Source organism: Tupaia chinensis, unplaced genomic scaffold (genome assembly GCF_000334495.1).
Source record: "Tupaia chinensis unplaced genomic scaffold, TupChi_1.0 Scaffold000627_1, whole genome shotgun sequence".
NCBI classification, from domain to species: Eukaryota; Metazoa; Chordata; class Mammalia; order Scandentia; family Tupaiidae; genus Tupaia; species Tupaia belangeri.
The window spans coordinates 729030-748258 of record NW_006160147.1 but is presented as its reverse complement, the minus strand read 5'-3'; the positions used below and the strand labels follow the sequence as shown (position 1 = coordinate 748258).

The following is a 19229-nucleotide window of genomic DNA, read 5'->3' as shown; positions in this document are numbered from 1 at the left end:
ATTTTGTAGACTGTAAAGCTGTACAGTGACTAATTGTACATATAAAATGTAAAAAAATTAAAAAAAAAAACACAAAACACCTCAGAGAGCACGTGTGCCCTTAAGATTAGGTCATGGGAATCACCTCCCTTTAAGTGAGAGGAAAGCAGATAAGGAGGTTTTCTCTTGTCTGCACAATTAAGGACCCTGACTCACACACAGTCTGAGAATGGAACCTGGGTTCAAGAGAGAGGTGAGGCAGATAACATCGAGTGCTAATAAAAGCCCCTGTCTCTGGATTCCCAGAAAATCAGAAGACAGGGGTTACAGAGCTTCTAAGTTGTTTGAAGTGAGCTGAATAAAACTATTTTCAGCCATACTCAAGGATCTTTGTCGTTATAACATTTTTTGATGATCTGATATGAAAACGACCCTGCTGTTAAAAGACTCTGAATTTAAAAATACAAAAATCCTTCATTCCTTACCATAGTCAATGGCCTTGGGCTACCTCAAAGCTCATTTTTGGCCAAAGGCAATCTTTTTTCCCCCTCTGTTTGTTTGTTTTAGGGGTTTCAACATAAACAAAACCAGAAGACTAGGTCAGTGGAGTTTTATTTTATAGAGCAAACATAGTTCTGTGCTGTTAACAGGGGTGGGGTAAGGGACATGTGGAGGGCAACACCATGGCACTCAGGGATATACACTGGCCCAGCGCAGCCTGCCTGGCCAGTGACCTGGAACTTTAAGCCTCCTCTCTAGAGACCCAGCCCCCCATTCTCATTGCCCATGTAGAGGTTCAGGCTCACTAACCAGCTTGTTCCGGATATCCATGTCACAGAGTGCTTCTGCCAGGATGGAGCAGGCCTCCTTCACTCCCCAGTGTGCAGCAGCATGGAGTGGGGTCCAGCCATCATGATCTTGAACATTGAGTTCATAGCCAGCCTGAATTAGAAGTCTGGGAAGAAAACCCCAAGAGCAACATTTATCTCCTCCATATACAACAAAGAAACTATCTCCTAATTGGTATTTCAGATTTGGTCCTGAATCACAGGGGTCCTGTGATCACTCTTGCCTCTGAGTACTACTCAGGTTTCACCATTACTACTCTGGGCACCAATCATAGATGATCTTACCAACCCTCTCCAAAAGGCCATCTGGTATCTCCTGGATACATCAGGTTATACCCTACAGGGGGAGTGTACCCAAAGGTGTGTATCTGAGGTTAACCAAGGCCTAATCCAACTAGCCAGGTCACACAACTCTATCATGAACTGTGTTTTCCATTTGTCAGTGCAGGAGGTAGTATCTAAACTGAGGACTCAATTCTCTTCAGGGTACTTTTCTAATTAACTTTCTGGTTGGTCTTTCAGGATATCATATGTTTACTGTAGACTCATACTCCAGTTTCTTGCTAACTGTAAAACTACAGTCTAATTTGTACACATAGAAGCATGAAGGTAATGACCCCTGAAGCCCCAAACTGCACTGGGCTGGAGGAGGTTGTCTGTATTGTGGGCCCCCAGACATTTCCAAGGACTGGAGAGAGTATAAATGTCACCTGTAGGCAGAAGTGGAGTAACCCACCGCACGCCTACTAGAAACCCCATATTAAGAAGAATGAGGGGTTAGCAGGTGGCATACTGGACCCCCACATAGCCAACTGCGATTCAAGTCCAAGACTCAGTGGCTTGATAATCATGCCGGGAGCATGTATGTGAATGCCCCAAATCCTGAGAGGTGAATGGATCACTCTGGGGGGTGATTTCTCTCTTTTTCTTTCTCTGCCTCTCTTGGGTGAGTGCATGTGCCCTATGGCAAAACCTAAAAAATAAAAAGAAGAAAAAGAAGAAGACTATGAAGCACTGGAAAAGTTCAACAATAACTGCACACGCGATGCCTTTAGCAACCTATGCATTAGGGAAAGCCTACCATCATTAACTCTAAGTGCTACCTAAAGCATGTATGGACATTAAGGAAAAATGAACCAGGTATAGTAGCAGAGTCCAGATCCTTCACGTAAGTTTGACTATCTTGCTCTAGCCTAACACACATTCAAGATCTATATAAGTAATCTGTCCCAAGGGAATTACCTAAGTCAAAAGGGTCCAAAATGATGACAAGTCTTTCCTGTATGACACACAAATCATAGAGGTTATAGGGATATTAATGACAAGTCATAGAGCTGAAAAAGGCCTTGAAAGATCACTTTGGGCCAGCCTGTGGCCTGGTGGTAAGGAATCTGCATCCAACTTGGCCAACTATGTGGTCTGGGTGCTAGATCCAGCAGCTTGAAACACACACCAGACACATAGGCATGCGCACCCCAAATCCTGACAGGATGGAGAAACAGAGAAGGCGAGACCATGCCCCATGGTGGCTGATTTCTCCTCTTCCCTATCTCTGTATGTCTCTTTTTCTTTATCTAGTGCATGAACCTTCTGACAAATTGAAAAATAAAAGAAAGATCATCTCTTGGCCAGTGGACCTCAACTTTGTTTCATGTCACACAGGTCAGGGAGAAGCTAGAAGAATGCTAAAGGGGAGGGAGATCATCCATGGATGAATACAAGCAAAATGTGAGAAAAGACTACAAGATCAGAGAGGAAACCAATAAAAAAGAAAGCATACCACAGTTGAAAATCTAATTGACCCTGTTTCCAAAATCCATCTCATCTCCTCCTACTCAACCAAACTCCTGATTGACGCAACTGGACAATACCTGAGGACTTCAGAGTAGCCCTTGGCAGCAGCCACGTGGAGGGCTGTGGCCCCTGAGCGAGCCTGCCTCACATCCTCGATTTTCCCACTGTTGAGCCACTGGCGGGCATCCTGCAACATCTGCTGCTCTTCTTCTTTTCTTGACTGCTCTAGATCAACTCCTACAGAAACCAGATACCAGATGGCCAGGATTACTAAGGCTCCACTTAAGTCTGACAGGATATTTTCCTTAGGTTGAAAACACATCACAAATATAACCACAAACAATGATTTTATCATCAAGTGAGTAGTCATAAAATTTAGAAGAACAATGGCATTTGTACACACGGAAGTGGTCATACCAGGGTTAAGTTGACTTAAATACTGAGTTGTTGGAAAAGTCATGATGTTATTTTTGCATAAAAAAATAACATCATGACTTTACTGACGACCCAAAATTATGTGATACAGGTCCATTAAGCAGACACACTCAAATTGTTTTCAATAGTATGTAAAGTCCAAGGCCAGCAGGTGGTGCAGTGATTAAGGTGTTGGACTCGCACACGGCTGACCGTGGTGTGAGTCCTGGACCAGGCACCAGCTTGGAAATCACACCAGGCACATGTGCATGCATGCCCAAAATCCTGGAAGGAGAATGGAAGGGAAGGGATTGGTCATGCCTCCTGGAAGGTGATTTCTCACTTTTCTTTTCTCTGTCTCTATCGTGAGGGCACACTCCCTATGACAAAAACCTAAAAAAAAAAAAAAAAAAAAAATTCAAAAAAAGTACTTAAAGACCCAAGGAGACATTACTTTTCATTATAGTATTTATACAAACTTATAAACTTCAAAGTCTTTTTACTTGTTATAGGATTTTAATTTCCTGACAATTCTTTGAGGTACATATGATAGATATTACCATCCCCATCTAATAGATGAGGAAATAAACATAAAAAGCTGAGATGTCTTGCTCAAGGCCACAAAGCACATTAGTGAGAGAGCTCCCTTCAGAGCTTCTAATATTTTCGGTCCCTGTCCATTGTTTCTTTTCTACTCAATACACTGTAAGACTGGTATCAAAAATCCTGGTTTCAGGTGTGACTCACTTTAAAAATCAAACTACCTCTACCGTTCACTTCCATAAGTAGGCAGACACACTGAAGTGAAGCTGTATCAGACAGGGCAGATGAGCAGGTGACCTGAGTTGAAAAACTGGTCTGTTTTCAAGGAAACATACTGTAGATTTAGAGTCCCATAAAAACATAGGCAGGATCTCTAAGAGTTCTTCCTTTTGCCCATAATTCTCTAACATCTGTACCAGTGAAGGGGGCAAATGCCATTGCATAAAATATAAAATGTCCCAAATAAAACAAAGCCATTCAGAGAGTTTTATACTCATTAGCAGCCCTCGTGCTTGATCTGCTTCCTCTCAGCTCTAAAATGAGACCCGTGAACTACCTAAGGGTTATCTGACTTAGGGATGTGGATGGGGTGAGAAGCAGTAACTGCTTTAGCACAGACCAGAATTTAGCACACAAGTAATTGTTCACAGGCTACAAATTTAAGCATATATATGAATATTCTTCCAACAGACTATGCTCCTTACTTAGAGAGTCAGCAATCAAAATAGAAAAAGTGGTTTGTTGAATCAAAACTATTCTCAAAAACCCAGTTTTTAAAAAATGGCTTGTAAATTTTAAAACAAATCTTAGAAGATAAAACTGAATGGGACTGGGCCATCAGGTGGCGTGGTTGTTAGGGCACTGGACTCCCTCCCACATGGCTGACTGCAGTTAGAGTACCAGACTTGGTGGCTTGCTTTTATATTTTCTCTGTCTCTCTTTGGTGGGCACACGTGCCCTGTAACAAATTTTAAAATAATAAGTAAAGAAAATTAAATTAAAAAAAAAATGAGTGGGACTAGAGGATAAAAGAAGTATAAAATTCTTTAATTCAATAGGGCACAAAAATTACACATTGATGGCAGTAAAAATAGGCAGCTATTGACCTAGAACATCACTATTTTAAGGCTGGGTCAACATACTTACTATAAAGGGCCAAATATTAAAAGGCTTCAGGTCTGTGACTCAACTCTGCTGCTTTAGCATTAAACAGTTTTAGATCATATGTAAACAAGTGGGCGTGGCTGGATTTGTCCCACTTATTCTAACCGATCAGATCATGGAAGACCACTGACGCTAAATCCTTTGGGATGAACTGCAGATTGTGGGTAAAGTAGTTTAGCAGGAGGGATAACAAAATCACTACGAATCATGTCTAGAGAGCTGTGTGATGCCTAGCAGACTTCTTAAGCCCTGTCCTCCCGGCTCTCTGCCTAGCATATTTGCAACATGTTCTTTTTTAAATTAAAAGAACCCAGAAACATCCAATCAGAGAATCCCACTCTGTTCTCAGAAATAGATTCTTTCAGAAATATAAATTAAGAATATACATTTTTTTTTTAAAGTATATTGTTAGCTTCCTTACCTTAAGGAGCTACCAGAACACATTTTTTTTTTTTTTTAAACCAGAACACTTTTCATGGCTAGTATGGTTAAAGATCATTTCCAGGTTACAATAAATATCTTTATCAGTACCATTTTTAGCTCTCATCAACAGAAAAGATGCAAGTCACCAACTCAATTTAGCCTATGCTCAAATTTACACTGTATCCCACCCTTTTTTTGGACTCTACAATATGTACAAAATCCAATACCAGGTATACGCACAGCAAGACATGACTATGTCCCCCTGCAGGGACTAACCATACAATGGGCGTACAACCTCTGAATGGCAAAAACGAGGAATAACTAGTCATGCTTTTGGCTCTTGGCCTATTCGTGAGAGTTATTAAAAGGATATGTGATGCTGATAATTGGTGATTGATGTGGTGCAGACAGATCTAATCCTTTCCTGTCATATGATAAAGAAAAGCTCCACAAACCAAGGGGATTACTTTCTGTAAGTGGTCATATTTAGGGATCTCTCCTACCCCGCCAATTCCTTGAGTTACCTTGCTTCTTTACTTGTTCCAAAAGAAGATCTTTCATGGCTGGCTCTTCCGCAAGGTCAGAGGGGACTTCACCTTCGTTATTCACAATACCCACACTGGCGCCATGGTTAATGAAATACCTGTGCAGATAAGACCCAGGATCAATATGATCTCTGCCAATCTAGTCTTAATTTATACTCCCTGTTGGAGTTCAATGCAGAGCAAATCCTCTATTTGGGGAATTCAAATATGGTTCCAGATAAGATGTTCTATTATTACTTTTGAAATTCATTGGCCTTCAATAATTAGGACTGGGGGTTTCTCCATTTCCTGACAACAGAAAAGCCAACAAACAGGATTTCCTTTACCCTCATATTTCTAATTCCCACCCTCTCTCACCAGACAAAGTCTCAGCAAGAAACTTTCTAAATATCATAAGGATTACCTAGTAAACCGTATCATAGATCCTTTTTCCCCCCAAGGTTTTTGCCATAGGGTGAATGTGCTTTCCTGAGAGGAGAGACAGAGAGGGACAGTGAGAAATCACTCCCCAGAGGGAATGGCCACACTGCAATCCCTTCTCCTCCATTCTTCTCCTGGGATTTTGGGCATGCGCACACACATGTCCAGTGTGATTTTCACGCCTCCAGGTCAGGGACTTGAACCATGGCTTGCCATGTGGGAATCCAATGCCTTAACCACTACGCCACCTGCTGGTCCCACCACAGATTCTTTCTGATGTCTAAAGATCCTTTGTATAAAATTATCAGGAGTCTTAGGCAACATTATGTCACAGGCAATGTGGGTACTATAACCCCCACTTTAAGAAATTGAGGCACAAACATGTTAAGTAATTTCTTCAAACTCACACAGTGGGCCATTGCCTCTGCCAACAGTCTTTTGACTTTTGACTTCAAGTCTAGATAATCCTTTCTCTAGATCAAGTTAATTTTGGGCTAGTGAGAACCCAATGACACTAGGAATTCTATCAAATATGTAGAAGTATTTAAAAGAGAAAGGAAAAATACTCAAGTTATATTTTAGTCCATTTGACAATTTGACATTTATTGGTCCCCTACTGTGTTCAATGAGCCACGTTATAGATACTGTAGGAAAAAAAAAAAAAGAGACTACATGGCAGGGCCAGAGGGTGGCATGGTGGTAAAATGCCACCTCTATAAAGCTAACTCACATAGGAAAGTTCTGAGTTTGCATCTGGAGACCTCATGAGTATGTGAGGCATGAGCGTGCCCATGATCCAGGGCAGGATGGAACTGGGAGTGGATCAAGGCATCAAGACATTGTTTAGAGTGCCATCGTGTGCTCTCTCTCTCTCTGGCTCACGAATGGGAAAAAAAATAAAAAAAAAAATTTCTTTAAAAATTGCCATTGGGACCAGCAGATGATATAATGGCTATGTTGCTGCACTCCCACAGGGTAGACAGCAATTTGAGTCCTGGACCTGGAGGCTTGAAACTCACACCAGGCGTGTGTGTGTGCATGCCCAGAATCCTGAGAGGAGAATGGAGAAGGGATCAGCAGAAGGCCATCGCTCCTGAGGGGTGATTTCTCACTTTCTGTCTCTCTGACAAGTGCATGATTCCTATAGCAAAAATCTCTCTTACAAAAAAAAAAAAAAAAAAGGCCATCACTGGGACCAGCAGTTGGCATAATGGCTATGTCGCTGGACTCCCATGTAGTTGACTACCGTTCGAATCCTGGACCTGGTGGCTTAAACTCACGCTGAGCGTGTGTGTGTGTGTGTGTACCCAAGAACCCAAGAGGAGAATGGAGAGAATGGAGAAGGGACTGCAGCATGCCCTCCCCCCTACCCCCCACCGGAGGATGATTTCTCGCTTTCTGTCTTTCTGGTGAGCATGCACCCTATAGCAAAAATCTCTCCAGAGGGGGAAAAAAAAAAGCCCATCACATGCAAAGGGTTGGCAGAGAACGAATCGATAACAATTAGATTATGACCATGATTTTGCTTTCTCAGTGCCTAGTACCGGATATAATAGGGCCTTGATACAAATTAATTTATAGATCAATTACACGTGTATAAATCTCAAAGGAATTCACAATTCCTCTAAGCTCCAACTATCTCCTCACAGTCTCAGAAGAAAACAGATCTTATTCAATTCCAGGGCTAACTCCCTTGCTGTAATCTGTAGTTCTATTAAGTACCAGGACTCTGTCCATCAATAACAGCTTCATCCCTCCATAGTCAATAACTCCTCTCTTCTGGTTCCTCTCCCTCAGACAAAAAGAACATTGAACTACCTCTCCCCCATCGTGAAAAATCAAAATGCAAATAATATAAATATTGGGTAAACGGGAAAGTCATGATGCATTTTTGCATAGAAAAACACAGAAAATTACAACACGACTTTTCCAATGACCCGAGAGTAAGCGATCGATAAATGTTTGTTGGATTGAACTGTACTGTGTACTCCATTCAGTCTGACCCACTTACACTTCCCAAGCACAGCCACTGTCACCTGATTCTCTTCCACAGCTCTCGTGGTTCCCCCAGCTGGATGGGACACTCTTCCTTTACTCTTCCCTCATAGAAAGCTTTCACATCTTTCAAGGTCCATTTAAAAAGCCTTTGCCTGTTCTTAACAATTGAGCTCTCTCTTCCTTTAACACTGTTTCCCATCTCCTCACAAATAGTTAACTGTGCACCTCGGTTATGACATGCACTTTACTTAATGTAACCACTCCATCACTGAAAGCTACGAGGGAGCAACTGTGTCCTCCTCAGGATTATCCTCACCTCCTATTTCATCTTTGCACTCCATAAAAATTGCTTGAATTCAACGACATCTCTCAGTCATTCTGCTCTGACATCTGTTATGAAAACTTACTAGATCAGGCACAATGGCACTTGGGTGGACAGGGCCCTGGTTTTTCCCTATTCTGACAAGTTCTTGGGCCCACAGTCAAGGTGAATCACTTCTAGAAAGTAATCTGGCTTGCCACTTTTTCATTTTCTCCAGCTTTAGGGAAAAAAAAAACTCTTTAGTTTTATACTTTTAAATGAACAAGAGTACATCAACCTATAAAATAATATCTACAGTTATCCCAGAGAATCCTTTCAGATACCCAGAAACTCAAAAATAGATATTAGCTCAATAAATATGCCCTTAGAAAATAAAGCCTTTCTGTCTTCCCCAACTTATCACTCTTTATATAAAGTGTTTTTTCCTACCATTCTAAGGAAGAAAGAAATAAAATATGTTCAATAACTCAGAATAAATTAAAATTCCAATAATCTATAAAGCCAAGCTAAATGCTGTACTCTTGAGTCAATCTGCTATCCCTATGTTAAACACTATTCACAATAAAAATGTAAAAATGACCAGCTAACTAGTGTTAAGCTTAAACTCAAATTAAAATGAGGAAATTGCTTCAAAACCTCTTTTCTTGATGTACCCTAATTGAGTTCAAATATGAGACAGAAAGATCGTCACGGAACATAAATAGAATGTATATGAATTCTTCCTAGAAAACCAGTTTGCCTTTTATTCATATCTATGCCCTTGAAAGTTGGAGTAGCTAATGATTCTGGAAATAAGAATATAAAAATCTTGAACATAAACAAAAAAGAAAAGAAAAATGGGGGCAAAAAAAAAATGGGGGCAGCAGGTAGCATGGAGGTTAAGGTTGCCGGACCACACATGGTTGTCTTTGTGGTTCAAGTCCCAGAACCATCAGCTTGAAATTTATATCAGTTACGTGTACGTGCCCAAAAATCTCAAGAGGAGACTGGAGAAGAAGGGATCGCAGTGTGATCATTCCCCATGAGGGGGTGATTCTTCACTTTTTCTTTCTCTCTCCATCTCTCTCCAGGGAGTGCATATGCCCCATAAAGAGAGAAAGAGAGAGAAAGGAAAAGAAAAATGACAAGATGACCAAGGGCTGATCTTTCTTTCCTTTTTTTAGGTTTTTGCCATATGGTGTGTGCACTTGCAAGAGAGAGACAGAGAAGGAAAGTGAGAAATCACCCCTCAGGGGGCTGGCCACATCACAATCCCTTCCCCATTCTTCTCTAGGGATTTTGGGCACACATGCATATGTGTCTGGCATGATTTTCAGGCTGCTGAGTCTGAGACTCGAACCTGGCCAACCATGTGGAAATCCAGTGCCTTATTCCACCTGCTGGTCCCCAGGGGCTGATCTTATCAAAAAGGTTTTTCATTGTCTTTGAGATAAAACAACCAAAATGAGTAACATAAAAAATAGAATTATTTTCTACTGTATTAAAAATGCTAAATACTGTAAATAATTATATTACAATAAAGTCAAAACCCATCTAAAATTATAAAAGTTAAATTAATCTCGTGGTAAGGCTTTCATCTGTTTAATTTGTGATTATTTGTATTAGGAAATAGTTATTTTTCACAGATTTATTTCATTCAAAGTAATGGCTGATTAGGAGACTATTAAAGTTTGAACTCATTTCCAAAAGAACTGTATTTATCCATAAAGATGAATCAAAGAAACCACTACAGAAAAGTGATTACAATCATCCTCTGTATCCAGTTTCACAAAAGGAGGATAATGTCAACACATGTGTTCCTAATTCTTTTTTACTTTTTACAAGTTTGATAGAGGGTCCATGCACTCCCTGGAGAGAGACAGAGAAAGCGAGAAAGAAAGAAAGTGTCCCCTATCACCACCACCCTGTGGGAGACGGACACAATCCCTTCCCCACTATTTCTCCTTCCTTTCAGGATTTTGGGCACACGTGCACACAAGTGGACACACCCAGTGTGTTTTTCAAGCTGCAAGGTCCAGGGCTCAAACTGCAAGGTCAATTATATGGGATCCAGTTCCCCCAATCATCCAAAATTAATAAGCATGAGTTCTACTTTGAAAGGTTAAAAGAAACATGGGCAAAAACCAGAATCCTTGAAAGTCATGAAATTCAGTAATTCAAATGTCACAAACAAGCCATCTGAACAAGTAATCAGATATAATAACGAGGGGCCAAGGTGACCCAGAAATGTTCCTTAGGTAAATGTTTTAGGTAAAATGGAAATCTACAAGGTGGTCACCTTAGCTTTTAGGCATCAGAAAGTTGGTGCTGCTGGGTAAGGCTAAGAATCAGAGACTTTCCAATGGAACGCTGCAGTGTGAGCAACCTCGAGGATGAAGAGGTGACTGACTTTCACTAAACTGGAAGACTGCGGAACCAGGACTGAGGCAGCCTGCACTGTTCATTTCCATGGACTTTGGGGCCAATCCGATGGTCCACTTTTTACAAAAAGCAGACCTGTCAAACACTAGGGCTGCTACCTACGGCTTTTGGTTCTGACTCTCCTTTTGTTTAACTTCTGCTAAGCACCCCTGGCCAACAGCAAGCCCAATGATGGGGACCCTCCTCCGGAAATGTGGACAAATCAGATCTGTGGGAAGTTAGTCTCATGCCTCTCCACACCTGCCATTATAATTTTCTCTGCTCCTTGGTAAGAGAAATGTAAGGGAACTCTAATCATATTCTAGAAAAGGCCATAAAACAAGTAATCTGATTTTCAAAGGACCACAGAATGTCATGATTTTATTTAGGTTATTTACCCTGTCAATCTAAATTTACCCTCACCTAGAATACATTCAATGTCTCATCTTAAAGATGTTTCAGTGCTAAAGTGTCTCTCCTATTAAAAATTTCCCTGGACCATCCAGTGGCTAGGACACTGGATTCCCACATGGTTGACTGTGGTTCAAGTGCTGGATCTGGTGGCTTGCTTTCTCACTTCCCCCACTCTCTCTCTAGTAAGTGTGCGTGCCCTGTAACAAATTGGAAAATACTACTACTACTAATAAAATTAAATAATTATTTAAACCCCCCCCCCCCAAAAAAAAATTCCCTGATTTAGGCCAGCAGATAGCATCGTGGTGAAGGTACAGGATTCCTACAGGGCTGACTGCAGTTTGAGTCCTGGACCTGCTGGCTTGCTTTCTCACTTTCCCTCTGTCCCTCTGTCTCTCTCTGGTGAATGCATGTGCCCTATACCAAAATTTTAAAAATAATAATAATAATTAAATAATTATTTTTAAAATTTCCCCGATTATTCTTTCCTACAGTAGACATTTATTTAGTGCTTCTTGTCTCCCAGCACTACGTGATCAGGATTCTTCTGCCCAAGGGAGGGGCAACTAGTTACAATGAAGGTTAGTAGTTACTAATGTATCTTATTAAACATACACGATCCACTAAAATTGAAAATGCAGGCCAATCCCCTTCTTTTGTCATACATGTTTAGGCTCTTTCTACCACATGCATGCAGGGATCAGTATGTCAGGCATTTCTTCCCTTCTTGTTTGCACTAAGTACTGATTGGAGGTGTGGGGGAGGAACAGGTTTGCAACAACCTATAAGAAATAAGAAAAAAAATCTCCAGGCCTGCCTACGTAGTTGTTCAGCGGCGGTTGTTCATAAAGTGAACCCAGACAGTATAACAGACAGAAGCCACCCCTGCATATCCCCAAAATATATATTACCTGAAAAGAGAAGCAAACAAAGAGTTTCAACTAAAAAACTATAAATTTAGCAGCTATCTAAATATAGCATCAGTTGTTCTTTTAAACAATTATTCTTCCTACTTTTGTAATTCGTAATAAAGAGAAGTTATATGAGATTGAAATTGTTAAGAGTAGAGGGGAAATGAAGACTGCTTTGAACACTTGGACACCTGGAACCCACCCTGGGCCCACTCACTCTGCTATGTTCAGATAGCCACAGGAAGCTGCCGCATGGAGGGGTGTCCAGCCCTCGTTGTCTTGCTGGTTTACATTGGCTCTGTTCTCCACCAGAAACTTCACCATGTCCAGATTTTCATCAATACAGGCCTGAAAAGAAAAGTCCATTCATTCATTCAACAAGTATTTATTGAGTTGTATGACCATGCCAGACACTGCTTTGTGCACTAACAGTGCCCCTTGGGCTAATGATACATTACTTACTATTTCTTTCATATTAAGTGTCTACAGCCTGTCTTGCTCATGCCAGACTCTTAATGTCTCCATGCCTCAAAATAACTCAGCTGTGAAACAGGAACAATGATATTTAATCTCTCTCTCTCTCTTTTTTTAGTTTTTGCTACAGAACACATGCACTTGCCAGAGACACACAGAGAGAGAAAGTGACAAATCGCTTGGGAGCGGGGAGCCTGGGGGCTGGGGGGGACGCTATGCAGCAATCCCTTCTCCTTTATTCTCCTCTAGGGATTTTGGGCATGTATGCATGCATGTGAGTCCAGCATGATTCTTGTGCTTCTAGGTCTAGGATTTGAACCGCAAAGCCGGCCATGTTGGATCCAGTGCCTTAACCTCCATGTCACCTACTGGCCCAATGATACTTAGTCTTATTCATACTACTACTAGGATTGATTGTGAAAGTGATTCTAAAGTGCTATAAATGAGTGGGTTGTTTTATCTTTACATCATAAAAAAGACAGCATCTTAGAAACTAATTTGCTCATGAATTAAAAAAAACAACTAGTCATATAGTATCAGAGACAATTTTCTCAGGGGAAGTTGTAGTATAAGACTCTAGGATTGCTAAAAAAAAAAAAAAAAAACAAAAAAAACCTGCTTTGATGAGAAAGGGTAGGATGATCAATTCAAATAGAAGAAATGTATTTTCCTGGTGGCTTCAAACAATATGGCTAAGCATGTTTGTAATTATGAGTGGGTAGGGATCCTCATCTGCCCATTTCAAGGCAGTTACTGGGGGAAGCAGAGCAGCTTTGTGAATGAAGGCTTTAGGCCTCTATAAGCCTAAAAGAAACAGTCCCAAATAGTAATGAGATCTGCAGAAACCGAAAGGCTGTCTTGACAGAGCTATAGGATGAAAAGGAGATAGAAGGCCCATGTGGACACAAGTAACCATCATTAGGGCTCAGAGGGATCAAAAAGAGTTGGAATAAATCAGGACCTAAGAACAAATGAGAACTCCCCCAATCCTAAAATCGCACTTTTTGGTCCTCTCCTTTAATTAAAAAAATAAAAGTTAGAACTCTAGTTGAGTAAGAATTAATTAAGCAAACCAAAATGATTTTCACAGTAATATTAAGATGTTATTTGCTTTCCCCTGCACTGACATAAAGATGCAAAAGCAATGTGAGGTAAAACTGCAGGTGCCTTTGCAGGAAGCAAGGAAATGGCATCGGAAGTTGTCACTATTCTTTTCCACCAGCACTCGCAGTTGGAAAGGGTACAAAAGCCAGTTTAACCGAAGAATAACTTTGATGAAACAGTAAAAATAATGAATTTTCTTACGTTTCAGTTCTTGAGCAGTCCTTTTAATATTCTGTGTGATAAAATAGGAAATACACGTAAAGCATTTCTGCTGCACATTAAGGTACGATGGGTATTTCCAGGAAAAAGCACTCTCTGTTCGAGTCACGAGATGAACTAGCCACTGTTATGGTATTTTTACTCAAAAGAATAACTGACAGACAAATTATGGTTATTCAGACTTGAAAGTGAACAAAGTAAGTCTGTTACGTCAAGAAAAGAACTGGTATTTGTTGCCAATGATAAAATGTGACCATTTAAGTAAAAATTAGGATTTGGGGAAACATAGCTACCCAATACATACTTTTTAAATGACAGCAGTGGGACTGTCAACAAATGTGATTTGCTTATATTGTATAATGAAATGTATTTTACATGTGGGAGATCTGCATAATTAGACGAACCAGTATTTTCCAAACAGTCAAATGCGCAGTGTTAACAAAATCATGCATGGGTAAAAGATTAATTCAGAATACAAATGAGATCAAGAGGCTTTAATGCAATGGAGTAAGAAAAGTCCTTGACATGATTTCAGTCTCCATACAGCAACTAATATTGAAGAAAATACCACCTGTTGCAGTTTTGGTATAGTAATCAAGAAGAACATCCACAATTATCTGAACAGACTATTGAACCACTCCTCCTGGGACCAGCAGTTGACATAAAGGCTATGTCACTGAACTCCGATGTAGTTGACCACGGTTCGAATCCTGGACCCGGAGGCTTAAACTCATGTGGGCATGGGTGCATGTGTGTCCAAGATCCCAAGAGGAGAATGGAGGAGAAAGGATTGCAGCATGGCCATCCCCTCTGGGGGGTGATTTCTCACTTTCTGTCTCTCTGTCTTTCTCTCTTTTTGGTGAGTGCACACGCCCTATAGCAAAAAGCCTCTCCAAAAAGAAAAGCACTCCTCCCGTTTCCAAATAAATATGAGATCAGAATTTCTTTGCACACTTTAATTAAAATATATACCACAACAAATTGAATGCAGATAGTAAAAGATATTTATAAAAACATAATGTCATGGGCCAGCAGGTGACGTGGTGGTTAAAGACACTGCATTCCCATATAGTTGACCATGGTTCAAGTCCTGGACTTGGTAGATTGTCTTCTTGATTTCCCTTTCTCTCTCCCTCTGGTCAAATTAAAAATAATAATGACAGGGAACCAGCAGTTAGTGTAATGGCTATGTCGCTGGACTCCCACGTAGTCGACCACGGTTCGCGTCCTGGACCCGGTGGCTTAAAACTCACACCGGGCACGTGTGCATGCGTGCCCAAGATCCCGAGAGGAGAATGGAGGAGAAGGGATTGCGGCGTGACCATCCTCCCTGGGGGGTGATTTCTCACTTTCTGTCTCTATGTCTCTCTCTGTCTGTCTGGCGAGCGCACGTGCCCTATAGCGAAAATCTCTCCAAAAAAAAAAAAGAATAATAATAATAATGACAAATAGAATTAAATAAATAAATCTTTTTAAAAAATGTAATGTCATTCCTCTCACTGTATTTTAAAAGTATACAGTTTTTTGGGACCAGCCTAAGCCATAGCAGTTACACTGCTGGACTCCCACGTGGCCAACTGTTGTTCAAGTCCTGGACCCAGTGGCTTCAAAATCACACCAGGCATGTGTATGCATGCCCAAAATCCCAGGAGGAAAATAGAGGAGAAGGGCTGGTGGTGTGGCCATACTCCCTGGGTGGTGAGTTTTCACTTTCCCTCTTACTGTCTCTATCTATCTCTCCAGCAAGCTCATACACCCTAAGGCAAAAAAATACCTGATTTTTTAAAAAGTAGTTATTTTAAATTAAAATATATGATTTATATTATCATACAATGGATATTACTTTTTTTTTTTCCTAGAGATTTTTTTCTATAGAGAAATAACCTCCCAGGCAGATGGCCCCACTGCAGTCCCTTCTCCTCTCTTCTCAGGATTTCTGGCACACATACACACACATGGCCTGATGTGAGTTTTCAGCCACTGGGTCTGAGACTTGAACTGTGGTCAACTATGTGAGAGTCCAGCAACGTAACTGCTATGCCAACCGCTGGTCCCATGGGTATTAATTACTATTTTAAATAAGTATATATATATTTGCCAGACAGACAGAGACATGGAGACAGAAAGCGAGAAATCACCCCCCCAGGGGGGATGGTCACGCCGCAATCCCTTCTCCTCCATTCTCCTCTCGGGATCTTGGGCATGCATGCACACGCGCCCAGCATGAGTTTTAAGCCACCGGGTACGGGACGCAAACCACAGTCGACTACGTGGGAGTCCAGCAACATAGCCATTACGCTAACTGCTGGTTCCCAGTGTAAATGAATCTTGAGATCAAACAGTTTGACAGTCACTGTCTTCAATCAAACGTAGTAAGAGATATTTATGATGATAATAAGCAATAGTTTAAACTGCAAAAGATTACTGTGAAAAGAATTCGAGTCAGAACACCAGAGGACCTATGCGACTACAGGCCGCATGTAGTATATATCATACTAAGTAACTTATGGGAACTCCCACGAGAGATAAACCTCATGCCGATCCTGCCTAGAAGCAGAAGGGTAGAGAATAAAAGGCTCATTTCATTTACATGAAAATTTAATTCTGTAACTCTGTTTACAAAAACCATCTTCATTCCATTTTCCCAAGCCATTTGACACTCTTTTTTACAAGGACTGAAGTTAGCTGGACATATCAGCCTCGATTTGATGCAATATAATATATTCTTTCAATCTGATCTTCAGAAGTCTGATGGCTTTTACAGACAGTATTCATAATGATCTCTTTTTTAACAACAGCTCCAGAAATCACCTTTCTTCCATCATGTTTCTTAGGCTTATCAACTTTCATAAGCATTCCCCATTTACTCCTTACTTTTAAAAAAAATTTATTTATTAATTTATTTTAATTTGACCAGAGAAAGAGACACACAGATAGAGAGGGGATGGGGGACGTGAGAAATCAAGCCACCAGGTTCAGGACTCGAACCATGGTCAGCCATGTGGGAGTGTCCAGCGTCTTAACCACTATGCCACCTGGTGGTCCCTACTCTTTACCTGTTTACCATGTGAAATATTTCATAATTATGCTTACCACTGACATGGTCATATATTGTATACCAGCCTGCAATTCCATATGGCAAGGCGTAGCCAACTCACTGCAGAGAATCTCACTAAAAACTGTAAATAAAGATTTTTTAAGTGAAAGGATTGAAAGGGGGCACTTTTACCAAGGGCTGAAGTGTTTCAGAGGCTGTGCTAAATACATTTTTTGCCTTTAATAATAATGCCTGTATCAAGGTCAAATGTGCCGTCTTCACCTGTGTGGGACAAGACAGCTGCATCAACTACTTCTAGCTTGGTTGCAAAATTTCTTTGGCTCTGAAAGAAGAGTCTAAAATCTTAGCTCCAATGGCCACACCAGCACCAAACAGACTTTTGGAAGCCAAGGTTTTCAAGATCATTCTTTGCCCTTTAAAAATCATAGCAGCCAAATTCCAGAGGGCCTAAAATAAGCCCAGCTAGTCCAGGTATCAAATGAGAGAAAATTTTTCTCTTTCCTTCCCTCTTAAGTCTCCCCTTCTTTCCTAATCTCCTTCACCTTATTACTACTTCAGTTCCCCTTCTTTTCAATTTTGTGATATTGTTGTCTTTAAATCTCAAATCCCTAATATAGTATGTTTATGAGAATGACGATGTGAGAAAGTTTAAGAGAACAGTAACAAAAAACTGACCTAATTTGACATGTAATTTGGCAGATCATCAATCTCCAAAGAATTATCTTAGGGAAAACAAAGCAGGACAGCTGTCTAAACCATCCCCCATACCCTCCACAAAGTGAAGGACAGACACCGGTGACAGCACCAGCTCTGGAGTAGGACAGGTCTGTACACCAGCTCTGCCAATGCACCTAACCCGCAGTGGGCTCTCAAACCCAAGTAGCAGTGTTCTCATCTACAGCACCGAAATTGGCACCACCTCACAGGGTTTTGAGGATTAACAGAGATAAGCCCGGGCCAGCTGGTCAGGTGGTTCTTAAATAAGCTGGATCCCACATGGTTGGCTGCACAGACTGAGTCCTAGACCCAGCAGTTTGAAAAACATGTCAGGCGTGTATGTGCACATCCATGCCCCAAATCCCAAAAGGAGGAAGAAATAGATGAGAAGGGATTGTGGCGTGACCATTCTCCATGGGGCACAATCTTCCAGCCTCAACCTCCTGGGTAGCTGGGACTATAGGTACACATTACTGCCCAGGTCACTGTTGTTTTTTAAGCCAATAGTTAATAAACAACTTTCCTAAAGGAGGTGGGGTGAAGCCTACACAATGGAGCTACTCCTCACCCATCATGGCCCTCGCCTACCTCTAGCATCTATGGGAAGAAAGCAATTTGGCTAAACTGTCTTTACTTGATCTTAGCCACAAGGCCAAGAAGTGATGGCTAAAATGGCTTCAAATGAGAAAGATTCGGGGGCTTCTTTGTAAGTCTGACTTCAGAAAAATCCCCTCTCTAATGTTCAGAATCCCATGGGTTCCTAAAGTTGGGAGCTATATGAATAAAGTAATTTGTACCCTAGTCATACTGTAAGAGAATTAACCTTGTAGGCAAGACCAGTCAACAGAGTTGTAGGACACTCACTCTCATGAAATACCCTGGGGTGACTGCTCTCTCTTTCTCGCCTCCAAAACAAGGACTATGACTAAAGCATGGAGAAGAGCTGCACGGTCCCTGGAAACCTTCTCAAGTGAAGGAGGACTAAATTTAGATGCCCTTCTGCCCACTCCATCTGCAGCTGCGCTGCTGACTCACTCATACTGAAGCATGGGAGATGAGCAGACTCTCCCAGCTGTAAATCTCGAGAGCTATGGACTCGACACCACGCCTCCATGAAGCTGGACAAAGGCTCCCAGACAGATGGGTCTGTCCTCTTCTTGAGCAGGAGGTTAAACAAGCTTCTGATGTTACCCATGACAACAATGAGGAAATTCTTCTTTGCATCTAACCCAAATTCCTGCAGTTGTGACTTCAGTCCATTTCCTATTTTGCATTCCTGAAAACACAAGTATATCACTAAAATAAGTTTGTTCTAAGCTCCTTGATAAATGGACATATGGTTTAAACATTTGTCCAAAAGAGCTACTTAGAAAAAGTGTCAGGTAACAAATTAAGGCTTCCTAAAATCAGTAAGTCACATTTCTCTGGCAATGACAAACAACCTCCAAGGAAAAATACTTAGGGAAATAAAATAGGGTAAGA

General features: G+C 41.1%; 1 protein-coding gene across 1 annotated transcript in view; it reads right to left on the bottom strand.

Annotated features, from left to right (window-relative positions):
* Positions 1-19229, bottom strand: part of PPP1R12B (protein phosphatase 1 regulatory subunit 12B) — a gene marked incomplete in the record, with an annotated part of 227306 nt that overhangs the window by 166678 nt on the left and 41399 nt on the right. The window contains 4 exon segments of the mRNA XM_006159146.2: positions 790-934; positions 2699-2858; positions 5690-5808; positions 12393-12523. Coding sequence (XP_006159208.2) covers positions 790-934; positions 2699-2858; positions 5690-5808; positions 12393-12523 — 555 coding nt within the window.